We start from the raw sequence: 12,873 nt of genomic DNA, 5'->3' as shown, positions 1-12,873 counted from the left end.
GTTCGAATTTTGAATAGGTCTTTTTGCCAACCGCCAAAACTTGATTAAGATTCTAAAGTTGAAATTAATAAATCGAAATTCGGAGTACAGAAAGACAAAGTTCAAAGCCAATAACAAATAAAATTAAAGAACCCCACGTTTTACATTGTCACTGGAGAAACAAAATTACTGGAAGAAAAAAAAATTTGCACAAGAAATAAAATTGAATCATAATTTTCTGTCGATATGCAATTTTATTATCTACAAAAACATCATGAAATTCGGTTGTGTGGTTTCAGAGGAGTTGCGATGACAAACTGTTGCAGAAGTATATCGAAGCAAATAAGTTCAAAAAGGCGTAACTCCTAGAATAAAAAAATACAATCGTAACTTCCTGTCGATATGCATATCTACATAGTTTGTCCTTATTACCTAAAAGGGTTTAAAGAAATTCTGTTGAGTGTTTTTTTTTCTGGACAAACTATTTTTTTTGGGCGACAAGTCGAAAACTTTTGTTTTCTTTTAATTTTAACATTACATATAGAGTGGCAGCTGAGGGTGAAACAAACATTTATTTTTTTCTTACGGTCTAAAACAAATTATTTCTTTCTCAAAAAATTGGAAACAAACTTTTTTCTCAGGTGAAAACCATGACCTTTAGGGCAATGTCAGCCGCACATATAGATTGTAAACCGATGTATATCTATACCCAAGTATAAAAGGTACCAATATAAAACCACAGCTATTAACGATATGTGACCTTGGACTTTTATATTATGGCCCAGATGTGATTATCTGATTTCTTTTTAACTTTTGAGAAGACCCAAAGGGGGACAACTCTTTCCGTGACTTTCCGACTTCTCGGGAATTTTCCTATCCCTAAGCAAGAAAGAAAAATGGCTGCACAATATGTTGCTTCTGCTGGTTTAACCGCAGTATTTCACCCAATAGGATACGCCAAAGTTTTAATACAGGTATTTAAAAAATAAAGGAAGAATCCATAACAAGGGAGAATAAAGTGACGATGAAATATACTGTGTCTGACGATCCAGGCAACCGCTCTAGTCGCATGCCCTCTGTATTATCTTATCTCTATACGATTACCGGCCTCTTTACACGTACTTTCACTTTATCATACGAATCATAACGACGAGCCTCCGACAAATACATCTTTATCTGAGAAACTATAACTCTTTCGACACTTGAAATATTGGTTTTCTTTATGCAGACAATATAAATGTTCCACCCTAGCTCAAAAATTGTCAAAATCAAAACTCTTTTTTTTTTTTTTAAATTAAACTAAAAAGGGTCAACTGTAAAGTATATAGTGATAATGATGTCTTCTTAAAATGTGTAGGAAACCACTGTAAAGCCCTCCTATGTCATTTAATCTCCTGTACATGTACTTTCGTTTTATTTTTCACTTGTATCCATTGACTTGATTTGAGTAAGAGTTATTTCCCTTTGACACCATGTGAACAAATTTCACCATTAATTAATAAGATTCAACTGGTTATACTCATGGTGAGACTTCATACAAAGATTTTTTCTGAATGATTTTCTCTTGTTTTAAAGCCATGTATAACACATCACGATGATCTCAAAATAATGATCTTTTGTCACGACTTTGAACATGATTACATTTGGATACTGACTTTCTTGTCAGCGCATGATTACATTTGGATCTAGCCAGGAACTGGGGCTATATACTGACTTTCTGTTGCTTTTGACACTTCATCATCATCAATTTTTAAAAGAATTACCAAGATGATGAAAAAGCAATTTTTAATTTAAAAGTAAAAGAAATTAATGTCTGTGTCATTTTGTTCTTTTGTGGATAGCTGTCTCATTGGCAATCATACCACATCTTCTTTTTTTATATTAAACGATTTATTTTCCTACAGAAAACAGGTTAATGCATTGACAGGAGGCCTAGGTTATATATATTATTTCTTAAAGACAATATTTTATCACTTTCAGTACTTGTTACTGAAAAGCGAACATCAAATCATTCTACCTTTTAAAAAAATAAGTTTGTTACTTCATTAGAAGGTGTGGAAAGTAACCATTAGTAAATGTTTAATCCATTAATTGCATAAAAATGAAAATGTCATATTCCTTTCTAAATACATGTAGTTTGTAAACCTGGTTTATTTTTGTTATTTTATATATTTTCAGCTTGGACATGAACCATTAGACCCAGGATTGACTAAAACATGGTTTGGACTTGGCAAAGAAAAGTTTTGTTATCCAAATATTTTTAAATATAGTAAGTTTTGTTGAATTTGGGTTTCCATTTATTAGGCATATTCATATAAAAATAGATACCTTTAATACAGCTGATCATCCGTCTGTGAAACACAACAATAATTAAATACCATTTGACAGAAAGCTTGTATACTTGGTAGGATTATTTGTCATCATTATCTTGTGAGTTGACCATACTATACTGAAAGTTTGATTTGACCCTTATAATCGAAGGACTCAGAGTTTTACCATTTTTCAACCCTTCGTGTCCGTCTTTTTTGAACACAAAAAAATCTTCTCTAAAATAACAGAGACAAATGAAACCAAACTTGGTCAAAATCACCCTAAAATTGTATTCAATGATTCAACTAGCTACAAATCTCTAACAATATGATATAGGGGTAGTGTAAGTGTTGTCTACTTATAAACAACCTTTTATAGATAGAGAAATTCTGACATAGATAAAATGATCAAATGGTCAAGATCTATATATGTGCCCCTGATTATGTCAATTCTAGAGCAAATTTGTATGACATAAACTTTTAATGAACATTGCTATGAAATGAAATCTTTATTTTCATTTAAATAAAGGATTTTCTGTTGTTATTTATTGGTTGTAATATATTTTGATTGATTAATGGATATGTAGTAACTAGTTATGTATCTATTTGTAGTTGGACACATTTACAAAACAGATGGCTTTCTTGGCTTATATAGAGGTGTTGGACCAAGAATTTTAAGTGGTTTTGTAGGAAACTATGTTGATAAAATTGTGCTCAAGGTAAAAAAAGTATAACTTTAATATGGTTCAAATGGAGAAAGTTCAGTAATCAACAAGTATAATAGTTTAGAGATTTACAATGGTTGATAAGAAATATTATAATACCTGTAAAGAATAATTTCCCTTTTGAGATGACCAATGGAAGACACATGCACAATGAGTAACTCAGTGATGTTAATTTTAAGTATGAAACAGTTTGACAGTTTTGGATGTAAATAAATTACAAAACAGTTTAAAAATGAAATTAATTTGCTATTACTTGAACTGTTGAAGTGTTGACCAACTGAATTATCTGCTAGCCTTTATCAATAATTTATTGCCCTTTTCTTTATAACATGCCTTCCACTCATAAATGACAGATCTTTTTACAATGTATTGTCATGCAAAAAACTAATATTTAGAGAATTAACATGTATAATAGATCAAAATATACTATGCTATTCCAATTTTCTATAATAAGTTCTCTGTTCATTTTCTAGGCCGTTAAAGGCCAAAGACTGGGAGCCAAATCAGAACCAACAGAACTAGAAGCCAATGATGAACTTATAGTGTGGTGCAAAACATTCTTTAAACAGGTTTGTTGTAATTTATTCAGATGAATAATTATCTATAGGATGTGTGGTAATTCAACTTTTTAGGAAGTCTTTCATTTGTGACACCCTTAACAAATTGGGGTTTATAACTTCAGCTGCTGCCGTTTAACAACATGGCAGTTATATTACTAAAAATAGGACTGAGAAGAAATAAACTAAAAGGGAACCTGCTTGGAAATACAGTTCATGAAATAGTCATTTCTTCTTGGGAATATTTTTGATGGCATCCATTATTATTACTATGTAACATCTAATCTAGTTGAGTTATTTTAAAATCCAGGTAGTGAAGCCAAAAACCATCACAATTAATGGCTAAAAAGGATGACAACACTTTATTCGACTCTCTGTTCTGTTAATTATTACACCAGTAAATGAAATTTCAGCCTTCAAATTTTTGAGGGTGTGTGCATTTCATCAAAACCAGAGCATCCTGAAATGTCCTTAAAACAGAAAGTAGAACTGAGCATGCTCAGATCCATGTATATTCAAATCATGTCCTTAAAACAGAAAGTAGAACTGAGCATGCGCAGATCCGTGTATATTCAAATCATGTCCTTAAAACAGAAAGTAGAACTGAGCATGCGCAGATCCATGTATATTCAAATCATGTCCTTAAAACAGAAAGTAGAACTGAACATTGTCAGATCCATGTATATTCAAATCATGAACACAGAATCTGATTGGAATGAATGATGTTTTATTGTGGCAAAGGGTTATTATCCTATAACTTTTTTAAGCACCTGTTTACTTATACAAATTATTTGCTCTTTGCAGACATCAGAAGAAGTATTAGCCAAATGTTGTGGTGTACTAGCAAGTCAACCTTTACATGGTAAACTTTTATGACAATTTCAAATGGTCGTGTTCTAATTTAGTTTATAGGAAATTCTTTTAAAAAGATTAATAAAAATATAAAATCTTTAACAATAGAAGTGAAATGAGTGTAAGACTAAGATAACAGTAACAAGTTTATCTGTTAAATTGTTGAAAGATTGATTATTAGCTGAATACACAGTGCTTCCTTTCAAGAGGAAAATATAATTAAAACAAAGTGTGTTTGTACTGTAACTTCTGTGTTTTCTTTCAACTGGTAAAATGTTTCATTGATGAATATGTTTTTGCTTAACAAAGAGTATAGCAAGTGATGGAAGGCTGTCATGATTAAATTAACGTACAAAAATTATGTAGGCAAATCAGATATTGAAAGTTTTGGAGGGGTTGCTTTCATAACTTAGTCTATCTATCATGTCTGTTAAAGAATTGTTTTGTTTAATAAGATAGTGTGGAAGGGTAGTGTAAAGAGTAGAAAAATCAAAACTATTAACAGAATCAAAAGTACCATCAAAAGCCCGTAATTTTTCTAAAACATCCTTTAAATTGATCTTTATATAACTACATTTCTATGAAAGATGTTTTTGTATTACAGTTATTATGATCAGACAGATGGCACAGTTTGTAGGTGGAGAGACAGAATACAAGTAAGCATAACAAGTACTGTAAATTCAGAAATTATTGTGTGCATTTATTATTGCGATTTTGTAATTTTAAACTTAAATGCGGTTTTAATTTTTACGATTTTGAGAAAAGTCATGCTTAATTCAGTTAAAATATTACAAAATGCGAGATTTAATTATTGCGATTACAACTGTCGCATTATTCGCAATAATAAAAACCTCGCAATAATTTCTGAATTTACAGTAGTGGTTGTTTGATATAGATACTGTGTAATCACTATTTTTCCTGGATAACCAATGTTGATGGATTTTATGGATATGGGTTAACCACAAATTTAAGTGTTTAACTAAATTTGATTTCCAAAAGCTTGAATGCAGAATTTGTCAAAATTATAAAATCGTGTATCCATGAATACAATGTTGCATGTACAATGATTAGAGGAAACATCTGAAGATATTAAAGGGACAAATTTATTAACAATAAACAGTTCATAAAACATATTATACAGAAAATAAGACAAAGCAGCGTGAACCACACCAAAAACCATGGATGATCTCAGAAAATTTATCAGTCAATACATATCAAGGGAGATAATTTAATTTGATAATTATGGAAATGTCCCTTTTACTTATGTAGCAAGAAAAAGAGTTTGGTGACATTGTTTTAATTGTTTGTACGAGTTTAAGGTTTGTATATAAAATTCGTTTCTGTCCTTGCATATGCCTTGTAAGTGCAACTCCTATGTTCCTGTTATTCAGGGGAGATAATCAAATTCATACTTCAGTATTGCAATATGTGGTTATAGTATTGTAAATACATCTCCTTCTAAACAGCAGAAAGGATATTAATGAAAATCTAAAAAAGTTATAGAACAATTTTCAGTGCCTGTAACATCCATACAATTTGTATGATTTTTTGTACATTCCTTTAATAAGTAAATTTGTTAATTTAGAAATTGGTTAGTTTACTACAAAATTTTGCCTTGAATTTCAACTTTATCTTAGAGTATCAAAAAAGACTTGGTTACTTAAAAGAAATCCTACCCCAAACTCAGTACAGCAGTATGTTTGTAATTTCTGAAACAAGTCTTTGTTTTTAAAATTGGTCTATTTTGGAAGTCTTCTTAAACTACCCCCCCCCCACCAAAAAAAAAAAAATAGCAAAGCAAACAAAAAAACATCCTAAGATTATTTATAATTCAAATTTTTAGTACAATATTTGTAAATTTGAAATCAAGGATTATCTCCCTTATTGGCAATATTTTTTTATTGTTTGAATTTTAATGTTTTGGTTCTAAACTCATCATTATCAATATTTTTTCAGCTCAATATTTTCATCCGTAACAGAAATTTATCACAATGATGGAATATTTGGTTACTTTGCGTAAGTATATTTTTATTAGATATGCAGAAATAAGCAGAATGTATTATTCAAAGAAAACAGTATTTGAAAACAAGTTGAATATGTATTTGAATACAGAATCATCAAACTCTTTTTAAAGGATTTAAACAAAACATCTATTGGATTATTATTTTATTGTTTGTTTTCTTATGAAAATAGATATCCCATTCTTTTACAATTTGCTCACTGGAAACTATTTGCATTCAATAATAAATCATCATTGTATCAAGACAAACTGAAATTGACACTTAATGTTTTCTTCAGAAAAACTGAAACCATGGCTTCTATAATTAATTTTTACATATTTTATGTTTCAGTGGTTTGGCACCCAGAGTAATAGGAGAAATGTTATTAATATTTGTTTCTAATTTCGTATCACAACTTTTCAACAAATATTTTGTAGAAGACAAGGTAAGAACCATTTATAAGTTCCTTATAACATTTAAAAAGGGGAATTTGAAAAAGCTAAAAATACTTAAAAGTTGCATATGACATTAAAAAAAAAGGGAATTTGAAAAAGCTGAAAATACACTGACTACACCATTTAAATAAATGTTAAAGAGTTTTAAAAGCTGTTACCTTGACTTAATTTTTACAAACTAACTTGTTATGTTACTAGATATAACAATTAGAGTACTTTGTATAGCAAAAAAAAATGAGTATAAATTAGGAATGATCCAAAAAATATGGTCTAGAGTCTAGTCATTTCAAATGCAACTTTTTAGGTTAAGATTTCAAGAATCAGTTGTAGGTCTGAGGGTTACAAAGAAAACAATAAATGTGCAGATGCCAGAAATGAATTTTGTATAATGGTAATAGACACTTTGACATATTCCCCATTTCCATTCTCAATTTTACATACTGAAAAAAGACACATGAACTACATTCAATTATCAAACTTCCCTTCCTATTCTCACACATATTTTTTGAAGGAAAAGTTCTAAATTAAATCTTGAAGATTTCTTTGTTTTATCATGTTTTATATATGAATATCTCAATTTGATATAGCAGTTTGTGAAAAAAAAAGCAAGGAAGATGAGATTGTTTTTTCTTTACTTTCATATTATATTAATAATTCCAATCTTTTGTTTCAGGAGTTACAGACATACTGTGGTGCTGGGTTTGGGGTAAGTATTTTTATCAAGTGTACTCACTTGTGCAGGATTTTTGGTTAAATATTGCTATCAAATGTATCTAGAAGATTATCGAAGCAACTAATGTCAAACACTAGATATCTAGATGACAATACACACTTAAATAACTGTTAAAGAGTGCAGGACAAATGTGGATACAACAAACAACAAGATATATTCTAATAAACAACACATTAGCATTTGCAAGAAACTTGAATCATAGTTGTTTTAAACTGGTGAAGGTTTTTTTTTATAATTTATTAAAATATCTTAAGCAAAGAGATACCTAATGAATTAAAATTTTAATTCAACAGATGAGTAAACAAAAGTATGACTTAAATTGGTAAATGAAGTTTTCTTCACCTTCATCAGCTTACCATGATATTTAAAAGACTTTATAACATATTGGTATTCTTTAAGGATTTCCACAATAGAGCAGTGACTGAAACAGTTAAAATTCTATTTTTTTTTTAAGTAGAATAACTTTTGAGTCGTCTTTGTTGTCAGTTCATGTGCATAAATTCATTTGGAGTAAAGAAGGTGCAAGCAATGAAGGAAAGCAGACATAATCATGATAGAATGGCACAAAAAAACATTATGTAAACTATTTTTAAACTTAGATACAAATACTGTTAAAAGTTGGATGTATTGTAATTTTCTACTTGTATTTCTTTCAGTTACTTTTTGGTCAGTTTACATATCCATTTCAATTAGCTAGTAATGTGATGGCTGTCAATAATGCAGGGTAAGATTTATTGATTACACTAGCAGTTATACTCACTGTTAAAAGGAGGGTGTGTGTGTCTTGTTAGCTGAGTGAACTGAGTTACTCAGTAGTATCACTATCATGGAGAAGATGTGGTATGAGTGCAAATGAGACAACTCTGCATCCAAGTCGCAATGTAAAAAAAATTATTAACAATTAAGGGCCAAATTACAGCTTTCTGTTAGAAGCATAGGATCCCACCAAGCATCAAGCAATAAAGGGACCCAAAATGACTAGTGTAAAACAATTCAAACAATAAAAACTAACTGTCTTATCTAACTTGTCAACACTGAGGTTGTGAGTTTGAATCCTGCATGAGGCAGGTTCATTCTACTCCAATCTTAATTTACTATTATTTTCAGTTGTCCCCTCAATGGTCAGTGGTTCTCTCTGTGCACTAAGGCTCCCATCGCTAATAAAAATTGACCACCATGAAATAACATCATGCTTAAAATGACATTAAACATCAATCAGTCAATTCATCAATCTTTGTTAGGGAGGAGATCATTATAGCCAATACTTACTATTGTGTATTCATTTATATTCAGAGGATTGAGAAAAAGTATTTTATTGATAGTTGTTTTCATGGAATTGTCAAGTCTACTAAGTTAAAAAATTCTTTAGACATGTTTGCATGTTTTTGCTGAGTAGAATATTTCAATTTTTGGTTTACCTTTGTTCACCAAATCTACGAAAGTTGGTACTCTATGAATAATAAAATTGAGAATGGAAACTGGGAATTGGTCAAAGAGACAAGAACCTACATGTATCCAAAGAACAGAAAACAACCCAATGCCACAAACGAGTTTTCAACACAGCGAGAAAATCTTACACTCAGAGGGGGGCTTCAGCTAGCCACTAAACAATAATATATGCTAGTTCAGCAAAGAATTGATGATTCAATAGTTTTACTAAGATAAAATATGAATTAGCAAAGGAAAATTAGATTTTCCCAATCAGCATCATATATAAAAATACATTGCAAAATATAGATTTTATCATTTAAGTGCCAGTCTTTGTAAGAATCAGGCAATTTAGGTAAAAATTAAAACATGATTAGAAAAAACCCGCCGAGCTAATCATGCTATTTAATACTAACCACCATGCTGAGTTAAAAAGTATAAGTTTTTCGTTTGTGTGGGCCTGGTAATATCAAATAACTTGGTTAGAAAATTGGTTAGAATGATAGCAAATTACAGAGTTATCTCCCCTTATTCATTAATTTCTAGTGCATTTCAACCAAATTGTATCTCCTATTACCAGAACAGAAAATGGAAATGAATGATATTTTTGTGCATAACAACTTATTATGAACTGAAATCAATGACAAGTTGGGTGGGTTTTTTTGGTCATGTTTTCAGCACTGCCTGATTCTTAGGCAGACTGGCACTTATAAACAATACACCAAAGAGTTTAGAATTTGCATTGTTTACAGGAATTGAGATATATTGTGTCTGTATATTTCAGTTTGGTTGTTAGCCGTTACCCATTCATGGACAACTACACATCATGGGTTGATTGCATGCTAAGTCTCAGAGGAAGGGTAAGAACTAGATTTCTCTCTAAAAAAAAATTTGAGAAAAAATGTGTGAACCCAAAGACAAAAATCGTTAATACATGAACATGTAAGAATCACCATTTCAACTTTTATTGAACTTGTCATGAATGATTTATGGATGATCATACACAAATAGTTTTTACACGGCTCTGCTTTGATGAAATCTCTGATTGTGATTGACCAATTTGAATGTAAAATCTTTTTAAAAAGTTCAGTGCAAATATTTTTGAAAATGTTCTCTAGGGAATTTATGATTGCTCCTCATTTGATGTTGATCTAGTAGTAAACATCGAGGCTTAGGTGGTACATAGTTTCCATTGGAAGCCTTTTAAAGATAAGATTTATATCTTCTTCAGTAAAACTTCCTATCAACTTTGTAAGATAGAATATGAAAGGGCTTTCACAAATAATCTTCATTTGCTTCAAATTTGCCAGATTTCATTTACTCTTTGTTCTAGTTTAAAAAAACATTATCTGATGACACTACACGACTAATTCTAAATAAAATTAGCTTGATAATAAGAATACTCTCTAAAAACAATCCTAAAGTTATGTTGACAACATGGAAAACCGGTCAACCATGATTAAACATCTTTATTTCTTCTCTGAAAGTGTTATGCCAATTTTACCAAACTTGGCCTATTAATCATGCATTGGTGCTTATAATAGCTGTAAATATAAAAATAAATGACTGAGTGTGCTTTAGTTAATCAATTGTATATTTACAGGGTCTGTCACACAGAGGAAGTGCCATGTTCTTTAGATATGTGAAAGGAGAATCCGGAATTTCACCCTCAGTTTTTGTAGCTGGATCCAAACAGTTTTAATAATTCATGTGAACCAGACAATAGTAAACTACAGCAGCTAAAGTATCAAAGTGTTTAAAGGTTGCAGGTTTCTGAACATTATTATATAGCTGTGAACATCTCTGTAAGACATCAAGTGCCATTTGGAAATAAAATGAAATTATTTGTGAATTTCTTGGAATTATGCTTTCAATTAAGACTCATTTTTTTCTGTTGACAGTTTTATTTCTTTATTTAAACTTCATTTATTTTCACTCCAGGAAAAATTCTTGTAAAATGGAATGAAAATTGTTTTTAACCTAACAAGTAGTAATGGCAATTAAGATTAAGGTATTTTCATTTTTGCAATTTGGTTGTGAATTTTTTTCATATACCCCAAGAATTTTTGAATTTCCCTCAAATTCATAATCTATCAAAGGTCTTATTCCTGTTAAGTTTACTTTTTAGCTCACCTGGCCCAAAGGGCCAAGTGAGCTTTTCTCATCACTTTGCGTCCGGCGTCCGGCGTCGTCCGTCGTCTGCGTCCGGCGTCGTCCTGCGTTAAATTTTACAAAAATCTTCCAGGCCAAATTAAACCAAACTTGGCCACAATCATCATTGGGGTATCTAGTTTAAAAATTGTGTCCGGTGACCCGGTCAACCAACCAAGATGGCCGCCATAGCTAAAAATAGAACATAGGGGTAAAATTCAGTTTTTGGCTTATAACTCAAAAAACAAAGCATTTAGAGCAATTCTGACATGGGGTAAAATTGTTTATCAGGTCAATATCTATCTGCCCTGAAAATTTCAGATGAATCAAACAACTTGTTGTTGGGTTGCTACCCCTTAATTGGTCATTTTAAGGAAATTTTGCTGTTTTTGGTTATTATCTTGAATAATATTATAGATAGAGATAAACTGTAAACAGCAATAATGTTCAGCAAAATAAGATTTACAAATAAGTCAACATGACCAAAATGGTCAAATGACCCCTTTAGGAGTTATTGTCCTTTATAGTCAATTTTCAACCAATTTTTATAAATCTTAGTAATCTTTTACAAAAATCTTCTCCTCTGAAACTACTGGGCCAAATTCATCCAAACTTGGCCACAATCATCATTGGGGTATCTAGTTTAAAAAATGTGTCCGGTGACCCGGCCAACCAACCAAAATGGCCGCCATGGCTAAAAATAGAACATAGGGGTAAAATGCAGTTTTTGGCTTATGACTCAAAAACAAAAGCATTAAGAGCAAAACTGGCATGGAGTTAAATTGTTTATCGGGTCAAGATCTATCTGCCCTGAAAATTTCAGACGAATTGATAGTCAATTTTTAACAATTTTCATAAAATTTGTAAATTTTTACTAACACTTTCAACTGAAACTACTGGGCCAATCATTATAGATGGGGATATATGTACGCAGCAAGAATGTTCAGTAAAGTTAGATCTACAAACACATCACCATCACCAAAACACAATTTTGTCACGAATCCATCTGTGTCCTTTGTTGAATATTCACATATACCAAGGTGAGCGACACAGGCTCTTTAGAGCCTCTAGTTTTTTAATTTGTGCCAACTATGTAACTTTTCATATTAGTTCTTAGAAGATTGTGATTACACATTATCTCATTGTAGACACGTAATGCATATCTCTCATTTTCAGTTTGTTTTTAGCTCACCTGGCCGAAAGGCCAAGTGAGCTTTTCCCATCACTTGGCGTCCGGCGTCCGTCGTCGTCGTCCTGCGTCCGTCGTCGTTTTACAAAAATCTTCTCCTCTGAAACTACTGGACCAAATTAAACCAAACTTGGCCACAATCATCATTGATGTATCTAGTTTAAAGTTTGTGTTTAATTACCTGGCCAACCATCCAAGATGGCCGCCATGGCTAAAAATAGAACATAGGGGTAAAATGCAGTTTTCGGCTTATAACTCAAAAACCAAAGCATTAAGAGCAAATCTGACACGGGGTAAAATTGTTTATCAGGTCAAGATCTATCTGCCCTGAAATTCTCAGATGAATCAGACAACCCATTGTTGGGTTGCTGCCCCTAAATTGGTAATTTTAAGGAAATTTATCTGTTTTTGGTTATTATCTGGAATATTATTATAGATGGAGATAAACTGTAAACAGCAATAATGTACAGCAATTTAAGACTCAAAAATAAGTCA

At 31.2% G+C, this 12,873-nt stretch overlaps 1 protein-coding gene across 1 annotated transcript; it reads left to right on the top strand.

The window, feature by feature from the left end:
- The first annotated feature begins 811 nt into the window (after window positions 1–811).
- On the top strand, window positions 812–11,230 carry LOC134687440 (mitochondrial carrier homolog 2-like). Its single transcript, XM_063547745.1, has 12 exons — window positions 812–953; window positions 2,158–2,248; window positions 2,901–3,007; window positions 3,487–3,582; window positions 4,375–4,432; window positions 5,027–5,078; window positions 6,379–6,438; window positions 6,774–6,867; window positions 7,551–7,583; window positions 8,267–8,334; window positions 9,823–9,898; window positions 10,642–11,230. Exons 1-12 carry the CDS (start codon window positions 876–878, stop codon window positions 10,738–10,740), a joined length of 912 nt encoding a protein of 303 aa, XP_063403815.1. The 5' UTR covers window positions 812–875; the 3' UTR covers window positions 10,741–11,230.
- Window positions 11,231–12,873: the final 1,643 nt, after the last annotated feature.

This window comes from Mytilus trossulus, chromosome 10 (genome assembly GCF_036588685.1).
Source record: "Mytilus trossulus isolate FHL-02 chromosome 10, PNRI_Mtr1.1.1.hap1, whole genome shotgun sequence".
NCBI lineage: Eukaryota > Metazoa > Mollusca > Bivalvia > Mytilida > Mytilidae > Mytilus > Mytilus trossulus.
Note: the sequence above shows the minus strand (reverse complement) of the source record. Positions and strands in the feature narration are given on the sequence as shown.

Excerpts from the sequence above, each read along its gene's own strand:
- LOC134687440 (XM_063547745.1), top strand. The coding sequence starts at position 876 with ATGGCTGCACAATATGTTGCTTCTGCTGGTTTAACCGCAGTATTTCAC. Across the intron at positions 954-2,157 it reads ACGCCAAAGTTTTAATACAG|CTTGGACATGAACCATTAGA; the intron begins GTATTTAAAAAA and ends ATATATTTTCAG. Across the intron at positions 2,249-2,900 it reads TCCAAATATTTTTAAATATA|TTGGACACATTTACAAAACA; the intron begins GTAAGTTTTGTT and ends ATCTATTTGTAG.